Source organism: Ochotona curzoniae, unplaced genomic scaffold (assembly GCF_017591425.1).
Source record: "Ochotona curzoniae isolate NIBS_2020 unplaced genomic scaffold, NIBS_Ocur_1.0 scaffold_3208, whole genome shotgun sequence".
NCBI classification, from domain to species: Eukaryota; Metazoa; Chordata; class Mammalia; order Lagomorpha; family Ochotonidae; genus Ochotona; species Ochotona curzoniae.
The window spans coordinates 2,395,090-2,420,948 of NW_024467106.1; the positions used below are offsets into that span (position 1 = coordinate 2,395,090).

The following is a 25,859-nucleotide window of genomic DNA, read 5'->3' on the forward strand; positions in this document are numbered from 1 at the left end:
ACTGGGTGGACACCAGCTACTCCGTCTTTTTTGTGCTCACCTGCAGGGACTGTGTCCTGACAGTTCTCCAAGCTCCTCCATCAGATCTCCCAGTCGCAGACCTTACACACTGCTGGGTGTTTGGCCCAGCCCGACTCGGCCCGCCTCCTGTCTTGGCAGGAACAGTGGCCTTCTCCGACAGTCCACACCTGTTCTGGCTCTCACTGTTGAATGCTGCAGCCCAGCCCTACCTGCTCCACTCCCAGACCCAGCTCCCATGGGTTCAGTGGGTGCAGAGCTCTAACCCAGTCTGTCCTACACCCACTCTGGTCTTTCAAGCACCAGTGGGTGTTGGAGTCAAGCCTGGTCTGGCACACCCAGACCCAGTCCACACCCATTTCAAGGTATAACTAGTCATGTCCAGTCCAGTTTGCCCCCATTCCGGCTCTCATACTCGCCAGTGGGCGCCATAACAGCCAGGGCATCCTCTTAGCTCCTTGTCGGGCCTGCTCCCAGCCACAGACCTTGCATACTAGTGGCTGCTCTGACCCAGACCGGCATAGCCCCATCCCCTATCTTGCTTTTTGTCATCAGATGCTGCAGCCTGGCTTGTCCTGGCCTGCCCCCAGACCCAACTCTCACTCATGGGTGCTGCAGCCTAACCCTGCCCCCATCCCTAGCTTTCAGGCAAATCGGTAGCTGTGACAGCCTAGCCCAGCATGGCCCACATTCGATCCTGACTGCCGCACATGCCAGTGTGTTAAGGTTTGGGCCAAGCCTGTACCCCCAAGCCCCCAGGACCCCGCCTGTGCCAGCAGAAGCCAGGTGCTCATGCTGGCAGGAAGGCAAATGTTCTCTTGGGCGGTGGCAGATGATGGACAGGCAGGCCCTGCACCACGGCCACACACGGGCAAGCTGGGCCTCAAGGGTCAGCTCTGGGTACCAGAAACAGATGAGAACATCCAGAGATTAAACAGCCACCCCCCCCCCCTCCCACTCTGCTGTTAGAGTTCTAGACCCCCAGACCCTGCTGTTCTGGCTGCTCCACTTCCCAGCCAGCTTCCTGCTAATGTCCCTAGGAAGGTAGCAGGAGACCCATGTGCTGCCCCTTGCAGCCTTGTAGGACACCCGAGTGGAGTTCCAGACTCCTGGCTCAGCCTTGATTGTGGTGAACCCACAGATGGCGCTCTTCAACCCCCCCCCCCCCAACAAATTCTTAAAAACAATGAGGACAGGCCTGGCGAGGCAGCCTAGTGGCTGAAGTCCTTGCCTTGCATGCACCAGGATCCCATATGGGCACTGTTTCATATCCTGAGTGCTCTGCTTCCTGTCCAGCTCCCTGCTTGTGGCTTCCCACGTTCTGAAGCCCCCTGGTCCCATGTGACATGCAGCCCAACAGAACCATACCGGTCCCCTTCATGGCTGTTTTGAAAAGGCCAGGGGAGCTGACTGGGCGGCTGCTGGGGTGTCTGCAGGGCCACTGGCTCTCTCCCGGCTGTTGGCCTTGCCTGCACCTCAGGCAGCTGCTGAGCCCTGCTTGAACCAAGGGGACCCCAAAGACAGACGAGCATACAAACACTTCTGTTATTTATTTATTTTGAATAAAAAAGTGGCCAAAATAACAATACTAGTGGCTCTGCATACAAAACACAACGCATCTGAGGTGACTTCACATTTACAAAACGGCCACCACGTACAGCACTGTGTATTCAACCGTGTGGGACTCCCAGGTAGCAGCCTCACGGCAATGGGAGGGATCCGGAACAGGAAGAGCAGCCAGCGGGCTCCCATCACAGACACTCGGCCAAGCAGTGCCCTGGCCTGGAGACGGCACCTGCTGCCCTCTTGGACAGCATAGGCTAAAGTGAGACGCCCCCACACTGCAGGGTCCCCACTCATGCCCATCCTCTCCTCTCACTCCCTTGGCAACCTCCCCCTCTCTGCTGCTCCCAGACACCTCAGCTCTGACACAAGGTCAGGGCTCAGGGCGGGCATGTCATCTGTGGGAACAGAAGGGCCAGACTGCCAACAATGTGCCCTGTGTGGTCTCAACTCATGCTGTGAGCAGAGCTCCATCCCTGGTCAGTGTGTGTGGCCTAGTGGGGGACATACTGGGAAAGTGAGGCCCCCTGTACCTCCTAAGGGGGCCAGAAGTCACCCCATGGGGTAGCAAGCACCTGCTCAGGTGTGCAGGATGTAGTGCCCCCTGCCCCAGGGACTCACGGTCCGGCAACGACCACTGCCTGTGCCCACGCACACACACCGGCAGGAAAAGCAGCAGCTATTGCTGGACCACAAGATCTTTCAAGCACAACATGGTGTGATTCTTGAAAGTTTTTTTATTTAAACACGGAAAGTCTAAGACATACCACTTAATTAGATGCTAAGGCTTTAAAAACAAAATCTCGCAACCTTTTCATTTAAAAACAAACAAAAAGAGGTGGCAAGAAACACGTAACCCAAGCCAAGCACAGGCCAGGGTGAAGGTGAGAGGCGTCAGGACACACGGCGCAGGCCGGCTTTCCAGTAACACACCTGTGCTCCGTGCCGCCTTCCTGTCGCCCACCAAAGCACACATCGGAGCCCAGGTCTCAGGACATGACCCTGAGGAGGCCTGGACCTCCGTCTGCCCCGCTGTGGGTGGGCCGAGCGGGGACCAGCGCGCAGGGGAGGTGGCCAGCACCACCTCTTACCTTGCCCATTGGGCCAGTTCTCAGGCACAACTTTCAACCCTAGAACTAGACAGCCACATCCAGCTTTCCTTGGTCGGGACCAGGATGCCACCGGACACTGTTCTGAATAACCCCGCCGGCCACACTGCACGTCACGCTCAGGCCCTCCCCAGAGCTAGAACACCAAGGAAACCAAGAGAAGCCAGCCTGTCTGCTTGCACAGAGGGACTGAGGAGAAGTGTCCACTTTTTCCCAGGATGTCCCTGTGACAGCTGTGATGCACGTCATCAGAGCACCCAAGCGTGTGGGACGAAGGCCACATCCCCGCCGAGACCCTGTGGGCCCCAGGCCTGGGAGGAGCTGTGTCCCAGGGGCCACACCAGACAGCCATGGCAGCGAGCAAGAGGCCATCCAGCCTTCTTTGGTCCACGCTCTGGCCTGGGGTTTGACAGCTTGCAAAGGGGAAGCAGACAGGAAGCCCCAAGAAGGCACAGTTCACAGTTGAGTCACTAGGAGGGCCCTGACCTCCAGTAACAGTCACCGTAACAACCATTCATTCCTGGCAACTCCATTCGAGGCCTCTGAGAGCCAGGCGGAAAGGCGGGGCTCGGAGCCATGCCCTGGTCTCGCGGATTCACTTGGCGCCACTGGACTCACAGCGGTTGGGGAGGGCTGGGGGGGAAGGTGTGCACTGCCTGTGCTCTTACTATGCATTCTTAAAGCCAGTACTGAGTGCAGGGCGGAGCCCAGTCTCTCCTGGCTTACTCCCAGGCCAGGTCCCCGCCGCTTGGCCATCACCACTGCCTCTCACACGGCAGGAAGCCGGAGCCAGGAGGTGAACTGAGGCCTTGGACAATGGACACAGGTGCCAGGGGAAGTGCCCACTCTGGCTCCTGCTAACCTTCAACAACGTGCATGAAGCTTTGCCTCATGTGGCACCGTGGCAACGTGATGAACTGTCCTGGCTCGGGGGTCAGATGCAGCTACGATCTGGCAGCCTGTACTCTGAGGCTCAACCAAGTGATTTGGCAGCTGACAGGGAAACGCTGGTTCGAAGCCGTGGCCAGGGCCAAGCCACTGCCTGCTGTAGCACTGTCAGCAGGAACGTTAGTAACTCGTTGACCCTTAAGGAAGGGAAACTCAGCAACACTTCAGAAAATTGGATCCATTCTCAAATACGTCCCCGTGGGTTCAGAGGCCAGCAGAGCTCCCTGGCAGCCGGTGGCGCCCCTAAGGCCACCCCGCGTTCCCCTTAGAAGCTGCAGGAAGCCCCACTCTGCAGTGTGTCTCATTCAATACCATTATAATCACAGCAGCGCATACTTTAATATTTAATCATGAACCCTTAACACTCTTTTAACCGAATTAACCTGTCATGCTCGCGAGTAGGTCTGACCCACATGCTACGGCATTAACATCCTCCGTGGCTGTTTGGGAGAAGCCGGGAGATGTCACTCTCAGCCAGCGCTGCCTGCATACTTCTAATAACTTCTGACAAGGGGAAATAATTGGGAGTTTGGTGGCTCTAAGAGCAGGGATGGAGTGCCTGATGTCTGTGGGCTGGACAGTGGAGGGTTCCAGCAAGAGCATCAACATAACAAGCTCTCCATTTCTTATCTGCAATAACAGGAACAAATTCACCCCAGGCAGGGAAGACATTACCCACATGCGGGTACCAGCACCCCCGCTATGCCACGTGTCCTGGTTGCAGCCGGAGCCCGCCAGACCAGGCTCATGTAGGAAGGCTGCCAGAAGACTGCTGCTGCCACCCAGCCTATCACGGCCCATCACCGTGCGTGCTGACCCTGGGCACTGCTGCCACCCGGCCTATCACGGCCCATCACCGTGCGTGCTGACCCTGGGCACTGCTGCCACCCGGCCTATCACGGCCCATCACCGTGCGTGCTGACCCTGGGCACTGCTGCCACCCGGCCTATCACGGCCCATCACCGTGCGTGCTGACCCTGGCCACTGCTGGAGCTGCTGTGCGGAACCCCAAGTCTCCTCATTACCCTGAGTTGGGGGAGAAGGTCGGGGAAGGCCTACCAACAAGGTGTGCAGAAGCCTGGCCTGAAGAAAGCCACCCAGGCCTGACCACTGAGGCACTCTGTCTCCTCCCAGCAAAACCAGCACGATCATCCAGCAGCTCCCTCGTGGTGGTAGTAAGTGATTCAGCAGGGCCTTCAATCAGATAGCAAAAAGCCGGTCATCTGGACACGCCTCGCGGGGTTGGTCTCCAGGGCACCCAGTGTGCACAGCATGCGTGTCTCTACCAGTGCGGACAAACTGCGCCAACTCGGGCCTCGGAACCAAGGCAGGAGTGGCAGAGTGCAGGCGAAGCAGCAGCACAAGGAGGTGAGGGCTTGCACACTTGCCTCTGTGTGACGTGTGCCCGAGGCCTGCAGCGCAGCACCGGTCCTCAGGGCGTTGCCTGGGAAGCCACATCACCACCATCCTAGCTTTCTCACTTCCGACTGAGCGAATCCTTGAGTGGGATGTCTGACGTTTCGTCTTAGAAGTCCAGGAAGAGCTCTGGACCCCCATGCCAGGGCCCGCGGGGAGAGGGCAGCCCCAGGCAGCACACCAGAGTGCGGGCCCTCCACTGAGTCATCACACTCCGGCTGGGGCTAGAAAATCCAACGTCTGGAAATATGAAAGCTAGGAAAACTGAAGATTTTTAATTTATTTCTAAAAAAGGAAAAAATTTTCTCCTCTGTGTATAAGTATCTCGCCCAGGGTACCACAGTTCAGTGGGAGGCAGGCTGTGACGTGGGCAGACTCGAGTACTTGACATCCGTACATGCAGGAAGCAGCCGGGCCAGGCAATCTGACGACAGGGAATGAACGAGTCACAATCGTTTAACTTAAAACTGCCCCTGACCACGGACACACTGGATCAACTACAGTCTTGGCTGCAACTGCGCAAAAATAAGAATTTCTAGAAAATGTTCCCCACGGGCATAAAGCACAGGAGGTGAGAGCCGCTCGTCGGAGCAGGACGGCAGTCTGCACGAGACACTGCAACGCCCGCTGGCATGTGGCGCTCACATGCTCTCCAGAGCTGCAATGCATGTCCAGGCTCAGCAAGACTCTTCCCAACTCTCCAGCACTGATTATTCTGTGCCTAGAAATAACAGGCCACTCATTTTGTTCCAAGTGCTTCAGTCCAGACACCGGAAGCCTCGTGTTCCCCAGGCCCGGAGCTGAGGGCTGAGGCTCAGCCCTGCACGGCCAGCGCCCTCTGCACGCAGTCGCTGCGGACGACGGCGTGAGCCCCGGGGAGGAAGCGCGCGTGCACAAACAAGCTTCCGGCGATCCCGTCCATCGAGCGGCGCCCTGTCTGCGTCAGGACCAGGCAGCCCGGGTAGAGGGCATCTTCTATCGCACCCGCCCAGCGTGGGCGCTCAGAAGACAGGCGAGTCACAGAAGGGGCAGGGGCTCTGCAGCAGCCTCTTGATCCAGTCAGGATCTGCAGGGGAAGACAGGAGTGTGTCACACCAGCAGCTGGGACGGGCAGGGGCTTTATTCCCACTATTCCACAGGCGGGGGAACTCAGCGTACGGTTCCCAATACAAATGTGCAATAACACATAAAGAAGGGCAACGAATAGACATTTCATAAAACTGTTATGTAAAGAGAGGCCTGAGGTGGCCGAGGCACAGCGTCTCACGTCACCACCGCCTGCCCACATTCCACACAGGACCAAGGGTTCAAGTCTTAGCGGTTCCGCTTCCCATCCGGCTCCCTGCCAGCGCTCGGGGGCAGAGGGGAAGAAGGCCTGATGGAGCGGCCCCTGACTCTGGCCTGGCTCCTGCAACCTTTATCTGGGCAGGTGACCAGTGGACAGACTTGTCACTCTCTCTCCAAGAAGCAAAACCTTAAAAAGAGACTAGCTGTATTCAGAGATTATTAAACGCCCTCTATTTTTTCAGAATTGCTTTGCCTGGGAGGGAGAACAACGCGGCAGCCCTGGGTTAATCCCTGCCCCCGCCTCAGGGATAGAGCCACGCTCAGGCGCCACCCTCCCAAAGCTGCCAAGGGACACCTCCAAGTCAAGGCCACTGCCATTCCAGCCGAGCTTCAACCCTCCCAGACTCCCTGCCCACCGACAATTCTCAATTGCACTGACCGCCTAGGATGTGTCCGAGCAGCCCAGCGGGCGGGGCTCACAGAACACGGAGGGCTACGGCCTCATCAATTCTGAAGCTGGTGAGGGGAATTTCTTAGATTCTCTTTAATTCTGTGTCTAATTCTAGTGTAATAAGACACATGCTGACAATACCACAGAGAATTAGCGGTCTAAAAACAAAAAACAGCAATATTATTGTTTTATTGAGAACTGAAAACTCGCTCAGATGCATGGCTGTTTGTCTCTCGTGCAGCCATCTGACACGCGTGGGGTGTCAGCTCGCTGACGGCCTGCCTGCAGCTAAGATCTCCTTGCCAGCCTGTCATTTCCTGAGATGCACACAACCGAGTAGAAGCAGCCCACACAGCTAGTTGAAGACACCAAGCACGAGCCCCAGGCTGCCTTCGCGCACGCCAGCGGCGGGGTTTCAGTCTGGCCTCTGCAAGCTGACCACCCAGAACAAGTCACGCGTCTGCAGTGACAGACCATGGACACAGTGCAGCCCTTACCATGCCAGAGTCCCATGACCACGTGCAACTCACACCGCAAGGGTAACTGGGCGGGCGGGCCCCCAGGCATCAGGGGACAGCCTGCCCACTGCTCCACCCCTGCCCAGGCCGGGAGAGCATTCACCTTCTGGAGCTGGGTGCCGGGCAATGCTGTCGTGAAGCAAACACCTTCGGTAGATCAGACTCTGGCAGGACTGGTAGGTTAGGAAGCACCTGCAAGGAGAGCAGAGACGGTGAGGAGGCAGAGGCCCGTGTCCACCCACGCGGGAGGGCGGCGAGGAGAGCAGAGACGGTGAGGGGGCAGAGGCCCGTGTCCACCCACGCGGGAGGGCGGCAAGGTGGGGCAGTGTACAGGTGCACATCAACCACGTGACCGTGCCAAGGGCAGCGGCACGCTGACACTCGGGAAGCAGGGCCCCCACGGAGCGCCGGTTCGAGGCTGGCCCCAGCCGTGGAGCAGCAGGGACCAGACTGCTCTCCCTAACTCGGCCTTGCAGATGACTAAGCAGAGTAAGAGCAGCGTCCTGGCACTAATGTAGGACTGCGTGCGCACTGCTGGCATGAGGGAGCTGCCCTGTGCAAACGGCGTCCGTGCGAGCTCGCCCCAGACTCGTGCAGTGCTCTCACACACAGCACAGCTCCATTTCTGCGAGCAGCAGGCTCTGCGCCCAGTGCCTAGTGTCTGTTACTCCAGAAAGAGCTCCGCTGGAAACCCAGCCTGTCCTCAGGGAAGGAAGAGACAACTACACGTTCAGGAACAGCTCAGAGACAAGCCGGCCAGGCACCGGGAGGAAGGGGCTCCCGAGCTCAGGCAGCCACGAGGAGGCCGCATGGACGCTGGGCAAGCGGCCTAGATTTAGACGCACACCTCCCATGCCTGAGCAGAGCTGGGCCTCTGCACCTGGAAGGAGGTGAGGCCACAGAGATGGGGTGTGGTGAGAGGACAAGCAAACGGTGCAGGCTGTGCCCTGGTTGTGCAGGGCAGTTGCACTGGCCGCCAAGAGGCTCTGGTGTGGCCTCCTCAGAAATAGGCAGTGGGCCTGGCACGGTGGCGCAGTGGTTAAGGTCCTCGCCTTGCACGCCCGGGATCCCATATGGGCGCCGGTTCTAATCCCGGCAGCCCCGCTTCCTTTCCAGCTCCCTGCCTGTGGCCTGGGAAAGCAGTCGAGGACGGCCCAAAGCCTTGGGACCCTGCACCCAAGTGGGAGACCCAGAAGAAGCTCCTGGCTTTGGATCGGCTCAGCTACGGCTGTTGAGGTCACTTGGGGAGTGAATCATTGGATGGAAGATCTTCTTCTCTGTCTCTCCTCTCTGTATATCTGCCTTTCCAATAAAAATAAAATAAAATCTTTTTTAAAAAAAAGAAAGAAAGAAACAGGCGGCTACTGGGTTTGGAACACATAAGTCACAGGGTCTTTTTTTTTTTTTAATTTACTTTACTTTTATTGGAAAGACAGATTTAGGCAAAAGGAAAGGAAGAAAGATCTTCCATCCACTAGTTTACTCCCCAAACAGCCTAAACAGCCAGAACTGAGCTGATCCAGAGCTAAGGGCCAGGAGCCTCTTCCAGGTCTCCCCCGTGGGTGCAGGGTCCCAAGGCTTTGGGCCGTCCTCCTCTGCTTTCCCAGGCCATAGCAGGGAGCTGAGTGGGAAGTGGAGCAGTGGGATATGAACCAGCACCTGTACGGGATCCCAGTGGATGCAAGGCTAGGGCTTTAGCCACTAGGTTACTGTGCCAGGCCCAGTGGCATAGTTTTAACAAGAACACAGTCCTGACAACACCAAGTACATACTTGAGGGGGCAGGCAGGAAGAACAGCTGAAAGCTGAACAGAACCCAGGCAAAGGCAGCGGTGCGAGCTGGATTCCAATCCAAAATGCTGTCGGGTGCCGACGCCTGGCCTTGGTGGGAGAGGTACAGGCCCAAGCTCTGCACTGAAGTCACCAGTGTACCAGTGACACGCCAGCATCAGCACCAGGGACAGCTGGACAGACCCAGAGAAAACCGGACACAAGGAGGCAAGGGCCAGCGAGAACAAGGCAGCCCCAAGCCCTGGAGGGCAGGTGCCACAGGGCTTCCAGCAGCAGGCGGACCGACCAGGGCATCAGTCCTGGCTGCTCTACTTTGGATCCAGTGCCCTGCTGATTGCCTGGAAGGGTCCAAGCACTTGGGCCCCTGCCCCCACATGGGAGGCCTAGAAGCTGCTAGCTCCCGGGAAATGCTTTCTAGCTGCTGACACTGTACAGAAGCCAGCATGAGCCAGGCGGGCTCCGGGCAGCGCTTACCGCAGCCAGATGTGGCCGTTGGAGCAGACGGCCTGCTTGCGGTCTGTGAACGGCAGGATCTCCTTGCACAGGCTGCAGTGCTCAGGGAAGGTCTGCTTGTTCATCTTCTTGGAGATGTGTCCGATCAGGACCTGGGAAGAAAGAGCAGGCGGCAGGGGCCACGTGAGTGCAAGCCCACTGGCAGGAAACCACACAGTGCAGTGCAGGAGGCAGGGGGGCTGCCTGCCAGCTGCTGACCACAGCAGCCCACTCCGTGACCCCAGGGTGACCGGATGCAGGACCACTTGAGAACCCTCATCTTTTTAGCTGTCCACGTTCACTGCTTTTGAAATGAACTTCAGGGTACTAACGGAAGACAAAGTGGTTAGCTATCAGCCGAACAACATTGTATCTTCAGCTTTACAAGAGAGACAATCTCTATAGGCAGATACTACACGGGATGCTACCAAGTTTGTCCAGCTATTACAAAGTCAACAGTTGCCTTCTGTCCAGCCCCAGTCCAGCCCGTCTCGCCACTCCCAAGAGCGCTGACCGTCGCAAGGGCCTGGGACCCACCATGGAGCACCACGCAGGAGAGACGGGATGGCGCACCATGGAGCACCACGCAGGAGAGACGGGATGGCGCAGGATCTAGGCCTTGTCCCCGCTTGCATTATCTTTTGCTCTGCTTGATTAAGATTACCTTTAAAACTATAAGTCTGGAAAACACAAATCTACTTCATGAACTTGTTGAAAAAAACTTCACTGGGCACTTTACTGGGAAGCACCAAAACCCTTTCCAGGGAGCAGCAGGTGTCCTTCAAGTTTTAAATCCACGTATGCTTAACCTCCTGTGGGAGAACCCACAGGACTGGGTTTAACTCACTAAAGTTCTTACTCAAGTTATGAGGGATGTCTTAACGGCTCAGAAGTTGATAAACCAGCTATATCACTTCTACATAGAATGTGCAAGTTCCAATTCCCTCAAACTTAGTCTTTTTGGTTTTTCAACCTTAAGAATTCTAAATTTGGGCTCTGGAGAGGTGGCCTAGCAGCTAAAGCCCTCACCTTGAATGTGACAGGATCCCATATGGGTGCTGGTTCTAATCCTGGCGGCCCTGCTTCCCATCCAGCTCCCTGCTGGTGGCCTGGGAAAGAAGTTGAGGAGGAGCCAAAGTCTTGGGACCCTGCACCCACAGGGGAGACCCAGAGGAGGATCCTGGCTCCTGGCTTCAGATTGGCGCAGCACCGGCCGTTGTGGTTACTTGGGGAGTAAATCCTTGGATGGAAGATCTTCCTGTCTCTCCTCTTCTCTGTATATCTGACTTTGCAATAAAAATAAACAAATCAAAAAAATTCTAAATCCAGGATGTGGTGCCAAGGTGTAGTAGGTCAAAGCTTCTGCCTGCAGAGCCAGCACCCTCTCATACGGCTGCCGGCTCAGGCCCCGGCTCCTGCACTTAGGATCACATCCCTCCCATACGGCTGCCGGCTCAGGCCCCGGCTCCTGCACTTAGGATCACATCCCTCCCATATGGCTGCCGGCTCAGACCCCGGCTCCTGCACTTAGGATCACATCCCTCCCATATGGCTGCCGGCTCAGACCCCGGCTCCTGCACTTAGGATCACATCCCTCCCATATGGCTGCCGGCTCAGGCCCCGGCTCCTGCACTTAGGATCACATCCCTCCCATATGGCTGCCGGCTCAGACCCCGGCTCCTGCACTTAGGATCACATCCCTCCCATACGGCTGCCGGCTCAGGCCCCGGCTCCTGCACTTAGGATCACATCCCTCCCATACGGCTGCCGGCTCAGACCCCGGCTCCTGCACTTAGGATCACATCCCTCCCATATGGCTGCCGGCTCAGGCCCCGGCTCCTGCACTTAGGATCACATCCCTCCCATATGGCTGCCGGCTCAGACCCCGGCTCCTGCACTTAGGATCACATCCCTCCCATACGGCTGCCGGCTCAGACCCCGGCTCCTGCACTTAGGATCACATCCCTCCCATACGGCTGCCGGCTCAGACCCCGGCTCCTGCACTTAGGATCACATCCCTCCCATACGGCTGCCGGCTCAGACCCCGGCTCCTGCACTTAGGATCACATCCCTCCCATATGGCTGCCGGCTCAGGCCCCGGCTCCTGCACTTAGGATCACATCCCTCCCATATGGCTGCCGGCTCAGACCCCGGCTCCTGCACTTAGGATCACATCCCTCCCATACGGCTGCCGGCTCAGACCCCGGCTCCTGCACTTAGGATCACATCCCTCCCATATGGCTGCCGGCTCAGACCCCGGCTCCTGCACTTAGGATCACATCCCTCCCATACGGCTGCCGGCTCAGACCCCGGCTCCTGCACTTGTAATCCAGCTCCCTGTTAACATGAAAGCAGCAGAGGATGGTCCAAACGCTTGGGCCTCTGCACCCACACGGGAGACCTTGAAGCTCCTGGCTGCTGACCAGCCCAGCTCTGGTCACTGTGGCCATTTAGGGGGAGGGAACCAACGGATGGAAGACCTCTGTCTCTCCTCCTCTCTTTGTAATTCTGCCTTTCAAATAAAAAGATTTTTTTTTTGTAAAAACAAACAAATTAAACCTCTAATTCAGGGCTGCCACTGTGGTATAGCCCGTTAAACTACCATTTGCAACACTAGCATGCCACGAGCAGCTGACATCCCAGATGCTCCACTTCCAATCCAGTCCGTGCTGAGGCACTGCTAAGGCCCTGCTAAGGCCCTGCCACCACGCGGGAGGCCTCAATGGAACTTCTGGCTTCTGGCTTTCACTAACTGGTCCAGCTATCATGACCACGGAGGGAGTGAAGCAGTGGACGCAAGCACACGCATGCGCTCTCTCACTGCCTCTCCTCTGCTCCAGCCCTCCACTCCCTAACTCTGCCTTTCAGACACAGCAGCCTTCTCAGAACACTGACTCAGGCTTCCTTTCAGCAGGACAGCTCTCTAGCCCCTCTTTCCGGATGGCACAGTGCCCACTCACTGTCCCCAGCCGGGACACTCTCAGCTCCCAGAAGGCAGGACTGTCCCTGCTTGTCCTCAGCAGCCTTGCCCATGCTAGTCCAGCTGGGCAGCCTGGTTCCCACTGCCAAGGGGTGATGTTTCTGCTAAGGGCAAAATACTGGCTCTTAACAGGACAAATTCTTCATCTTCTAAAGCACAGACATACAAATAGTACGTATAAAGACACAAATCTGTAGTATTAACATTTTATAATCTGGCAATCAAGACAAACATTTCCAAGAATGCTCTAGGGATGAGACAGTGGACACAGGCTTAGGACATACACTACCTGACCACACTGGACAGTATCTGAGGAACAGTCTAACTACTGCTGACCCCACACCCTAGGTAATGTTTTACACACTTGCTGAATTTTTAAACAGGAGATGCACTGTCCTTAACCCACCATCAACTGCTGTGGCAGGCCTTGGGTGCCCTGGGTGGCAGGCTTTGGGTGCCCTGGGTGGCTGGTGTTGGGTGCCCTGGGTACAGCCCTCCCATTATTTCACCTGGCCGTCTGGAGCCACGAGGCCATGTTAGACGCAGCTCTCCATGCCGTGACATAGCACGTTAATCCACCACCTGGGACACCAGCATCGCAAGGGGTGCCAGTTTGAATCCCAGCCCGTCCACTTTCCATCCAGCTTCCTGCATGTGTGCTGGGAAAGCAGCAGACGGCTCAAGTCCTTGGGACCCTGCACCCATGTGGGCGACCTGAAGAAGCTCCAGGCCCCTGGCTTTGGACTGACCACACTCCACCTGTTGCAGCCATTTGGGAAGTGAACTCACGGACTAGAAACTCTCTCTGTCTTTCCTTCTCTCCATAATCTTGCCTCTCAGATAAAAAACAATTCTTAAATTCCATACACACAAAACTTTCACTATTTTCTGGAATGCTTTTTGTTAATATCCTACTGACTTTAAAAAAAAAAAAAAAGATTTATTTATTTTTATTGGAAAGGCAGATTTACAGAATGGAGAAACAAAGATTTGTCCACTGGTTCATGCTCCAGGTGGCCTCAATGGCCGGAGCTGAGCTGGTCCAAAGCCAGGAGCTTCCTCCAGGTCACCTCCATGGGTACAGGGTCCCAGGGCTCTGGGCTGTCCTTCACTGCTTTCCCAGGCCACAGGCAGGGAGCTGGATGGGAAGTGGGGCAGCCAGGATGCAAACCAGAGCTCATATGGGATCTCAGTACATACACGGTGAGGATTTGGTCAACAGGCCATGACACTGGGCCCCATCCTACTGATTTAGTTTATTATTTTATTGGAAAGTTAGATATACAGACAGGAGGAAAGACAGAGAGGAAGATCTTCCGCCCACTGATTCACTCCCCAAGTGGCCGCAACAGCCAGAGCTGCACCAATCTGAAGCCAGGAGCCAGGGGCTTCTTCCAGGTCTCCTACTTGGATGCAGGGTCCCAACGCTTTGGGCCGTCCTCGACTGCTTTCCCAGGCCACAAGCAAGGAGCTGGATGGGAAGTGGAGCTATCAGGATTAAAACAGGTGCCCATATGGGATCCCAGTATGTGCAAGGCAAAGACTTTGGCCATCAGGCTACAATGCCTGGCCCATATCCTATTGATTCTTTTTTTTTTTTTCTGGGTGTTGGGGATTCCACATCTTTTTTTTTTTTTAAAAGATTTATTTTTATTACTTTTTCATTGGAAAGGCGGATATACAGAGAGGAGAGACAGAGAGGAAGATCTTCCGTCCAATGATTCACTCCCCAAGTGAGCGCAACGGGCCGATACTATGCCGATCCGAAGCCAGGAGCCTCTTCCGGGTCTCCCACGCGGGTGCAGGGTCCCAAAGCTTTGGGCCGTCCTCGACTGCTTTCCCGGGCCACAGGCAGGGAGCTGGAAGGGAAGCGGGGCTGCCGGGATTAGAACCGGCGCGGATATGGGATCCCGGGCGTGCAAGGCGAGGACCTTTAACCACTTGCGCCACCGTGCCGGGCCCCCTATTGATTCTTAAAACAACCTTAATGAGGTCCTAGAATGCTGAAAAACAAAATAATATCTTTAAGATTTTTTAGAATATTGGAAACAGTTTCTAACCTTTTACCTGAACAATACATTCTAACAATTCTGAAGATCCCTGCACAAAATATAACAAGCGATCCTTGAATGACTTCTCATTCATTTGGGATAAGAACAATCCCACATCTTAAACAAGACTTGAGGCAAACACAGCATGGATTAATTTTCTGAATAAGAAAACGACTTACATGACTGAGTGTTTTAGCATGCAGTACATTTCCTGGAACACACGTTGCCCAGGACTTTGGCGGCTGACAGTTGTGGAGAATGAGTCCCTGATCAAGAAGTCTGTGTGACATCAGAATTCAGAATGATACCATACAGCGCACCTGTCAGGGCACACCGAGTACGGTGACCGTGCTGCGGGGTAGCCAGTCAAGCTGCCTCCTGCAGTGCTGTAGCCCATATGAATGCAGGTTTGAGTCCCAGCTGCTCCACTTCCAATCCAGCTCCTTGCTGATGCACCTGGGAGAGCAGTGGAAGACGGCCCTGGTCCTTGGCCCCTGCGCCCATGTGGGAAACACAGATGGAGTTCCAAGCTCCCGACGCAGCCTAGCTCAGGTCTGGCTGTTGCAGCCATTTGGGGAGTGACCCAGCAGAGGGAAGGTCAATCTCTGCCACTCTGCCTTAAAGCAAAAACAAGTACAATGCGTAGGACTCCCGAGCCCGGAGCCCGTGTGTCGTGAGGAAGCTCGGATTCCGTGCAGTTCCAAGCCTGGAGCCCACACTCATTAAAAGCTCGGATTCTGGGCAATTCCCTTTGGAATTCCTACAACTTAAAGACTGCACATCTCTGTAAAAATGAGACATGAGCAGGACCAGCATGGTGCAGCGGGCTAAACTGCAGCTTGCAACACAGGCATCCCCTATCAGGGGGCCAAATGAGTCCCAGGTACTCCACTTCCCCTCTGGCTCCCTGCCAATGAGCCCAGGAAGACAGCAGCACATGGCTCTAGCTGCAGCACCCATCTGGGGAATAAACCAGGGGACAGGAGATCCACTGCTCCTTCTCTTCCCAACCCCTGCCCTCTCTGTCCCACTGTGTTTCAAACAATATACCCCCTGCTAACCTACCTATGACCAGGAAGGGCAGGGAGGCCGACCGTGACAGCCGTGCCCACGCACCTCCCCGGGCTCACCCACGGCCCAGGAATCTCACCTTGCAAGTCAAGGTCGCATCGAGAAGGACCTGATGTGGCTGCTGAGTGCTATGCGCGTGCCCTCTGCAATCGTCCCTGTGTCCTCTTCACTCCCCGGCACCCATACCTATCAACTACCTAAAAAAACGCCTGAGTCCAAGTTTCATTTAGCAACTCGGGGAGGTGACTGCTCTGCCCGGCCGCACCTACCCGGGCCGTCCTGTCGTCGCACTCCTCGGCGGACATGAGGAAGTTGCAGAGGCCCCGCGTGGGGATGCTGGTGTTCTCCGTGATCCAGGTGTGCAGGTACACCTCCCCCAGGACCCGCTTCATGTGCTCCCGGGTCAGGTGCATCTCCACAGCTTCGATTTTCCCTTGGATTTCCAGAAGTTTCTCTTCCATGGGCTCACGGCCTCCAACCTCCCCAGCGGGGAGGAGCGAGTCGTCGGCAGCCTCCTCGGCGTCACCTTCTCGGCTTCGCTCCTGCAGGCCCAGCCTGAGCGCCTGCTTGGAAGAAGCGCCTTCTTCCTGCTGCTCCTCCTCGGCAGGGGAGTCAACCAGCAGGATTTTTGAGTCCTCATGGGTGGGTTTCCATAACGCTTCCGAAGGTGTTTTCTGCATTGACTGATACAAAATCCTCAGGAGGAAAAGCTTGAAGCGCCAGAAGTAGGTGACCCCACTGCTTTCAATCTTTTTTTCCAAAGCCTCCTGCAGGAACGGAGGGATATGCTTGTCTTTTAAGATCTTCCAGCGCACGAGGTCAATTAAATCCACCTGCTTGAAGAGATTCTGAACCGAAGACTCCAGGAGCTGAGCCGCTGCCTCTTCGAAGGTCTTGAGAGCGACGAACTGGACCTGGTAGTTCTTGTTCACAGGGTGGAGCCCGTTGACCATGCCCTCCGTCGTAATGATGGCCAGGTACGCGCCGCAGGGGCTCACCGCGATCCCGTGAGTCCTCACCGAGCCAAACACGTCGGAGAGCTTGATGAGCTGGTGTTCGAACTTCAGCGCCACGTCCGTGAAGATGGGGATCAGCTGGCGCACCTTCCCGTCACTCGAGCAGGTGTACACGGTACCGTTCTGCCTGTCGGCCGCCATGGACACGATGGGCAGCGAGTGCAGGCCTGTGACGTGCGAGTTGTGCACGTTGAGACCTGCCTTGGAGATGAGCAGGAGACACCAGAACACGTAGGAGCCCCTGGCGGCCACGACCAAGCTGCAGCTACACTTCTGGTAAGGGTGGTAGAGCGGCACACACTTGATGCTGTGCACAGGCAGCTGGTCCGTCTCCTTCCACAAGACCACGGGCTGCCTTAGCGTGAAGTAGCCTTTGACTGCTTTCAGGTTGACGGGGAGGATCTTCACAGGTCCGAAAGCACTGCCCACGATAAGGCCACTCATTTTGCGATTGTTGTGCTCATATTCCCACCAAAACAAAACGCTGGGAGAGTTGATGCCGGACTCGATGGTGTTACACGATGAGATGGACTCCTTCCCGACAAAGGGCAGCTGAAACTGCCACACGGCAATGTTGCCGTTTTCAAAGAGGACGGCCAGGAGCACGCTGCCCACGTCTCGGCACTCGTTGTTGTGCTTGACCTGCTGGGTGGTGCAGATGCCCGACCACTCCATCCTCACCGGAGTCTGCATGCTGTGTCTCCTCTGGAACTCGGCGAAATCACCCAGGCTCCCGTGGGCGGGGTCGTTCTTGGAGAGCCGGTAGCTGGTCTCATAGAGTCGCTCTCCATAAATCTCCGTCAGGTCGGCCAGCTGCGCCCACTGGAGTCTGTTGAGGTTAGCCTGGATGGTCAGGCGATTGTCCATGGTCAGTGCTGCCAAGAGGCACCTGCCATTGGCATCGCAGCCCATGGGGGACCAGCTGGTGTATTTGAAGCCTCGCATGGGCGGCAGGGCCTTGCCCTCAGGGTTGAACACTCTGTCCAGCATGAAGGTCTGACTGACAGTGGGATCTTTAGAGGTGGCAAACTGCTCCTTGCACTCGGCAACCTCTGCTTTGGGGCCCACCTGGAAGTAAGGAACAAAAAGCTTTAGACACGTGTCTCCACGAGCTGATCCAGCCCCACATGCAAACATCATCACTTCCGTTCACTTTGGCACGACATATGCTTAAGAGACCAAGCATTCAGCCCAGACGCCATTTCCATAGAAGGGTCAGAACAAACGTCGTCACTGCTCACATTCCGGCTCCCATCCTCATAGAACTGACTGAAGCAACAGGGATGAAGACTGCAGAGTCAACATAGCCCTTACTGTTGTTGTTGTTAAACAGATCTTTTATTTATTTTTTTTTTTATTTGAAAGGCAGCATTACAGAGAGAAGGAAAAATAGAGATCTACCTGCTGGTTTACTTCCCAGATGGCTGTAACGGTCGGAGCTGAGCCAGTTCGAAGCTAGGACCCAAGGCGTTCTCCCAGGTCTCCCATATGGGAACAGGGGCTCAAGGACTTGGGCCGTCCTCCACTGCTTCGCCCAGGTCATTATCACGGAGCTGGAACCAGCGCCCATACAGGATATCTTTGTTGCAGGCGGAGGATTAACCTCATATGCCATGGCACCAGCCTTTATTCACAAAACAATCAAGGTGTAAAAAGACACGAACTCGGGGCTGGCACTGTGCTGCGGTGGGCTAAGCCCCGAGGCGCCCACATCCCAGATCAGGATCTGCCTGAGCCCCTGCTGCCTTGCTGCCGTTCCAGCTCCCTGTTAACATGCCTAGGAAGGCAGCAGAAGATGGTTCCTGCCACCCACATGGGAGACTGTGCACAGATTCCAGGCCCCGGTTTTGCCACGGCTCAGCTCCGCCCATTACAACTATTTGGGGATGGAAGACTAACCTCTCTCTCCCCTTGTCGTTGTCTTTCAAATAAATAAATGAAGCATCTTTTAAAATGTGCGAAAATAAGCATCTGTATGTATTTTTCATACCATCTGATTTTTATAACACCCTGTTAACAATAGATTGTTTTTGTTTTAAAGATTTATTTTTATTATTTTATTGTTATTGGAAAGGCAGATATACAGAGAGGAGAGACAGAGAGGAAGATCTTCCGTCCGATGATTCACTCCCCAAGTGAGCTCAACGGCCGATGCTATGCCGGTCCGAAGCCAGGATCCAGGAGCCTCTTCCGGGTCTCCCACATGGGTGCAGGTTCCCAAAGCTTTGGGCCGTCCTCGACTGCTTTCCCAGGCCACAGGCAGGGAGCTGGATGGGAAGCGGGGCTGCTGGGATTAGAACTGGCGCCCATATGGGATCCCGGGCGTGCAAGGCGAGGACCTTAACCACTTGCGCCACCACGCCGGGCCCAATAGATTCAGTTTTTATAATCTGCATTTCTCATTCACAAACTACACTAAGAGCCAACCTGAACGGCCACATCTACTGTTGCCACGCACAGTGTCCACTGCCATCAAACACCCCGCCTGCAGTTCCTGGACGTTCGCAGCTCCACTGTCCGCACCCCATCAGCTCTCAGGCTCTCCTTGTCTCCCCAGATGATCCACTCACCCCTCTCCCTTCCAGTACATAATTATACAGCGGGGGAGGGGCGATTTCACAATGGTGAGCTCTCCAGGAAGATTTTAAAGGAACATTAAAGACGGAGATGATCAGTGGCCAACAGAAAGTGTTCCAGAACTCTGAAAAAAATAGCCAGGAAGGTGACAGCCACAAAAGAGCAGAGAGGCCAGTCCAGAAGACGGCCCCTGGTACGCTGGAAGCAGGAAGCACTTGATCCACTGCCTCTAGAGAGATGATCAAAGACAGAGAAAAATGCATGTCTCGTCCTTTCTAGTGTCAATCTCCTTGTTCAAAGAGGCTGGTCCTCAGAACCAAAGGGCAGACCGTGATGAGAAGGGGGAGCGAGCCTCAGACACCCACAGGGACGCGCGTCGCTTTAAACAAGCTGAACTCCCAGGCACACAGATGAAGTCAGGAGACATTACCTCATAACCCCACGTCCTACAGCAAGCCTGCACAATCAGGATGTGCCAGAAAAGACACCACTACTAACCAGATACAGTTACACCTAGCTGAGGATAAAATTCCTCCACGTATGAACAAGGAATAGCTTGTAAGACAGCAGGGATAACTGCAGGCCAGCAAGGCCATTCATCCACTCTGATCCCAGCCCTGCATGAGACCATGAGCAAGCATGTAAAATGAATGGTAGACAGGAAGGGACCCACCAAGCCAGCCAACTGTCCCCAAAGTGACCGGCAGGCTGCTAACGACCAGCTGTCCCTTGAACAAGCATTCTTGGTCAAGTACTGGCCGTGATTGCTCCAGCAAGTCTCAGGTGTGCACCGTGTGCTGTGGCCAGGGAACCTCAGCTGGGACTCCGACCAGAAGCAACCAAACTTTTCTTTTGTCTCACAATGCATCTTGCGCATTTCCATTCCAAAGGCTACTCTAGAAGCAGCATTAGGGAACACAGCTTGACTTTAGCAAGCTTTAATTAGGGCAGGTGAAGAGCTGCTGGAGGTGAAGGGCAGGAAACAGGTCTGCGCTCTGGTGTCAGCCGCACCGGCTGACGCTGGCTCCGTGACTGCACACACTGCAGAAACCCTCTGGCCTTCAGTCCTCATCTCTACAAGACAGTAACAATACGTGCTATTGTTAGGAAGTGTAGGACATTCGGAATCGTTGCTATTGAGGGAGACAGAACCAGCTGAATGTCCTCTGAAAGGCCCGGGAGAGTTGATATGGCGCTGAATGAAGAGGAAACCTCCTGGCTCACAGGTTTATGTAAAGGACCTGCTAGAGGAACAGGCTGTGTATTGGGGGACTGTCACTTGCTGTTAAAATGTAAACGGCTCAAGCCCCCTCCCTGGATGCCCACCTGACAGCTTCTTTAGAAAGTCTGATGCTGTTAATAAGCTTTGGCTATTGACCATCGATCAGTCAGTGGTCCATGCCTGTTACCACATGTCCCCTGCACCAGTCCACCGCTGCAGGACGCAAACAAGGAAGGTCAAAGAAAAACAGGCAAAGTGTTAACAAGTGCTCCAAAAAACCTTTAGCTACGCTCTTAAAAAGACACTTTTTACTTAAATGGAAGGTGCAAGAGAGCAAGACTAAGAGAGGCCTCAGCAGCTTCATTCTAGGCTCCTCCCTAGAACCCCTGTTCACAGCCACGGCTGGGGCAGGCTGGCCCAGGGGCCAGCAACTCGGACACCACTCGTCGGGGCCACAACTCGGACACCACTCGTGCAAAGGAGCGACCCAAGGGCTTGAGCCTGCTGCCTGAGGGTGTGCCTCAGCAAGGAGCTGGACTCAAGGTGGAGCTGGGCCTGAACCCATACATTCTGACATGGGATGCAGGGGTCCTGAGAGGGCAGCCACACCTGCACACTGATTCTCCCATTGGGTGTCAATGCGATTTCACACAAGTCTCTGATACAAAGTTGCCCACCGGATGAGGGGTGTACACTAAGGAAAGCCTAAGCTTGTGGCCTGTGCCACCAAGGCAGCAACACAGGGTGACACGCGGGCAGCTCGGGCGTCCCTCTGTCCCACTCACGGTAGGGAGCAGGCTCGCTGGTCTGGGACGGCAGAGACACTGCCATGACACGCGGGCAGCTCGGGTGTCCCTCCGTCCCACCCACTCACTGTAGGGAGCAGCCCTTCTTGGTGTGATCTGTAATACAACAACAGGTCTGAGCCTGTGGGCACAGAACTGGTTAACACAGCAAGCTGCATGAGGATCACACCTCTCCCAGTCCAGCTCCCGGGCCTCTGCCCACTGCTAATTGCGAAGTACTTTGTGCAGTAAGTGCAGACTCATGACAAGCTTTTACACAACATGTTCTTCAGGGCCGAGCATGGGATTCCAAAAGCAGATGGAAGTTTCTTGCCATAGCAGATGAAGTTAGTAACTTCCTAAGGCTTTGGACGGTTGGCACCCAACACAAGGAGGCACACAAAGACACGTAGAATTTATCAGCACACAACAATATGACTCAATATAGCCCAACGGGAAGGAAGAAGCTGTAGCCTTTCTTTCTATCCTCACAAAATCTTTGTTTTCATTTATTTCACAGGCAGTGAGAGAGGCAGGCAGGCAGAGCTCTCCGTTCACTGGCTCCGCAGGCCGGGTGCCGGCAGCAGTCAGGGCTTGATCAAGGCCAAACCAGAAGCCTGGAGCTCAGTCTGAGCATCCCATGTGGTCGAGCCGCCCCTCACCTGTCATGCTAGGCATCGCACGTGGGTGGCAGGGCCCATGTGGCTGAGTCGCCCCTCATGGCCGAGCCGCCCCTAGCCTCTCACGGTGGGCATTCGCAGAAAGCCTCAACAGGAAATGGCACTGGGACTCAAACCCAGTGACCTCTATGAGGGCTGTGTGTCCTGCGCGGCCCCCTAACTGACCACTGCATCCAGTGCCAGCCCTGCGCTTCTAGTCACTGTCTTTTGCTTTTCGTATTTTTATCATTCATCTTTATTTTACACAAGCTCTGTGCCCAGGACAGAAACCTGCAGGTAGCTGATAACATGTAAACTTAGGATTCCTGAGACAGACTCACACTCAAAATGACAGAATCAGCACAGCACCCAGGCTTCCAAGGGGGTCAACACTTAGCCTGGGGGGGGGGGGTTGCGCACACACCAAAATGTGAGCCAGGTTGCAGGCTGTCCCTGTGTGGTTGCAGCAAAGGCCAGCCAGGCAGTCCTGAATGGACGCTTACCCACCCTCTGTTCATAGGCACAGCTGTCAGTGTCAACACAGACTCCAGGGGTTCACTGGCACACCGATTTATTCCATGGAGCCCTCACCAACAGCTGCAGGGACATCGCAGCACCGGCTCACTGGGCAGCCCTGGTCTCCTACAAGACTGCTGACAGGTGACTAGCGTGGCATGCACCCACACGGCAGCGCAGAAGGGCACGACACCCCTCATTTAACATGTAGGCCACTTACCGGTTATTAGAAGGCCACTTACTAAGTGACTGTGGCAAAATGGGTTGGTATTTCATCAGAACACTAGGCTACTATCATACTGTTGATCCTTGAATGTAGTATCTTTAGTTTGAGCATGTACTATCACTAACTTAGACATTAACCTAAGCCAGAAATTATGTATCTAAATAATAGATAATGTATAAATAATAATAAATAATGCATCTAAATTATGTATCTTATCCTCCCAAAGCATAGATAGGCAGCTTTATCTCCCTCTCATAGGTATTCTGATCTTGTTATCTTGTGTCAAAGCCCAATCTCTATCTTTAAAAAATTTATTTTTATTTGAAAGGCAGATCTACAGAGAGGAGACAGAAAGATCTTCCATGTGCTGTTTCACTCCCCAAGTGGCCACAATGGCCTAGAGCTGAGTCGATCTGAAGCCAGGAGTAACAAGCTTCTTCTGGGTCTCACACACGGGTCAGGGTACCAAGGCTTTGGAGCAGCCGGGACTGCTTTCCCAGGCCACAAGCAGGGAGCTGGATGGGAAGTGGAGCAGCCGGGACTGGAACCGGCATCCACATGGGATGCTGGCGTCACAGGCGGACGATCATCCTCCTACCACGGCAGCAGTCACCAAATCCCCGCCTCTTACCCCTGCCTGTGTCATCAATCACCTGCTGGCCTCTGGTCCACAGACAGCCCACTCCTGGTCCCCAGGTGTTCACAAGTGATGTTCAACAGTACTGCAGGGCTTCCTAGATGGAAACCAGCTTCGGGAATTGAGCTCCCAAGTTCACAGCTGGCCTCAACCCACTGTCCCTGACTCTCCAGAAAACTCAGGAGCTCATCTGTCCTGCAGCAGCATGACCCACCCAGCAGCACCTGCACGCGCCCCAGCTGCCACATTCCTGCTCCCAGGAGGATCACTCTCTCCCCACCCCCGACAAACCAGACAGGGCCCGTGCAGTGGATGGCAGACAACTTGCTCAGCAAGGAGCCCCCTGCCCCTGCTGTCTCCTTTACTTTCTTTTGCCTGGCCAGCCTCTCCCATTATTGACACACACTCCCTCCTCCAGGTGCCACAAGCACGCTGGGAAACAGGAAGTTCCATGTACCCCCGCCTGTCTCCATCACGCAGCACTGGTGTTTGTTCATTTACTTGAGTCAAGCTGCTCACACTTTCTCCAGAGGATCACAGAGGGTCCCATGAGGTCCTGAGGTAACATCTTGTGTGCCTATGGGTGGGCACTGGGCACGGGGCCAGGACACCTTCGGCCCGTATGGGAACGGCTGGATCCTAGTCTGAGTTTCTGAGCTCAGCTGGTGCAGCCTTCCAAGGAGTGAACCAGTAGCTGGGAGAACTCCCTCCATCCCGACCACTGCTACCTTCTGCCTTGCAGGCGAACACACACTCCACATGCCACATCTGAAACAGGCCCTGGGCGTGCCATCCATAACTCACGGGGGCTTTCTTCACCAGTGGCTGACACTGGACAAGGTCTGACCAAAGTACAGAAAAATCACTGCTCGGAACTAAGCCCATTGTCCACATATGGATTCGCACTCATACATGGCTTAGGATGTCCTGGCACGGCGTGCCTCTTCACTCAGAACTCACCAAAGAACCCATCCTATACTGCTTAACGCAGCAGCACAGGCGAGCATACCCACACGTCACAGGCCTCCTGCAAGCCTCACAGAGCAACAGGGCTTCTGGCTTTCAAAAGGAAATACCTGAGTGCAAAAGACGGTGGCGATGCAAGCACTTGGGGAGGAAGCCCCAAGTCCCCAAAGCAACCGTGGGTCGTCTGTGAAGCAGAAAGCACTGAACCGACGGTGACGCTTCTTCGGGCTTTAAGACCTGCATCTACCTGTTTCGGGGTGAAAGCATCCATTCTAATCCCCTCTCCCCCGAGACTTTGTAGCTGGTGAAGACGAGTAGGAACCACAGCATCCAGTCTTCCTCCAGCGGTCTGCCCAAGGTGCCAAGCAGCGGCATTCTCCACCAAGCCGCCAAGGACCAGCCAGAGACACCGTAAACAAAGCGAGCCGGCCCCAGACAAAGAGAGCGAGGGACAGCGGGCCAGGTCCGCGGCTGGGGCCCCAGGAGGCAGCGACCGAGCGCAGCGGGCACCCCGGCCAGCGCACCTGGGGGAGTGCGGGATCCGGGAATCCCAGACGCGCGCGCGCTTTTTGAAAAGTGCGCAGACCCCCTCCCCCCCGCCGTTTCCTGAGCCGGAGAAAGCCGGGGGCGGCAGGGGAAGGGAAGGGGCGCGGGCCGGGGTTCCCGCCGGGACAGGGAGGGCAGCAGGAGGAGGGGCCCCGGGGCTGGGGGCTCACCTTGAGCAGACAGCTGCTGAGGGGGGCAGGCACCGAGGTGCGGTGGATCACCAGGTCCTGGCCCGGGTTGTGCACGTCGCAGATGAGCTCCAGCACGGCGATGCTGCGGGCGGTGGACACCGACACGCGGTGGTCCTCGGACCAGGCCAGCGGCTCCAGGCCGCTCACCGCGTACTGCAGCTTCACGGCCGGTTCCCGCCGAGTCACCAGGAGCCGGAACGCAGCGCTGGGCCCCGGGGCCGCCGGCTCCTTCCCGCCCGCCTCGCCCTCCTCCCCCGCGGGCGGCACGGGCCCGTCCCCCGCGGGCCGGGCCTGCTCGGCCGCGCTCATCTTCCCGCAGGGGCCGAGCTGCGAGCCGCGGCGCGCCGAACCCCGCGCCCGCCGTCCCGCGCGCCGCCGCCCCCGGCGCCCTCCGAGGCGGGCTTTCTCCCGCAGGCCCCGAGCGCCGCCGAGCCAGGAAGGACCCCGCCGTTGCCAGGCGACGCAGCCCGGCTAGGTGGCCACGGAGCTGCCTGTGTACAGAAATAGGAAAAAAAAAAAAAGCGCCTCCCCGTGAAGGGGGTCGAACCCCAGGACCGCGGGTGGGGCCGGGGATTCCTGAAGGCCCTTCTGGAGGGGGTTTTCGCGGAGGGCTGAGGAAGCCGAGGCGGTGTCCGGGGAAGGGCTCGTCGGCCTGAGGGAGCACCGCCTCTCGGGGTTTTCTCGCAGGCTTCCTTCCGGAAGGCTTCACACGCCGGGCGCTCGGCTGACGGCGGCTTCGCCTCCTCTCGCAGCAGCCGAGCCGCGGGGCCCGCGGGCCGCAGCGCTCAGCCCGTCGCCCGCCCGGGGTCCGCCCCGCGGCCGCC

At 56.0% G+C, this 25,859-nt stretch overlaps 1 protein-coding gene across 1 annotated transcript; it reads right to left on the reverse strand.

Moving 5' to 3' along the window:
* Positions 1-3,161: 3,161 nt before the first annotated feature.
* On the reverse strand, positions 3,162-25,344 carry GTF3C4 (general transcription factor IIIC subunit 4). Its single transcript, XM_040963750.1, has 5 exons — positions 25,015-25,344; positions 15,964-17,778; positions 9,575-9,705; positions 7,414-7,502; positions 3,162-6,120 (listed from the first exon to the last, which is right to left on the reverse strand). The coding sequence occupies exons 1-5, from the start codon at positions 25,342-25,344 to the stop codon at positions 6,056-6,058; spliced, it is 2,430 nt and encodes an 809-aa protein (XP_040819684.1). The 3' UTR covers positions 3,162-6,055.
* Between the last annotated feature and the right edge of the window lie 515 nt (positions 25,345-25,859).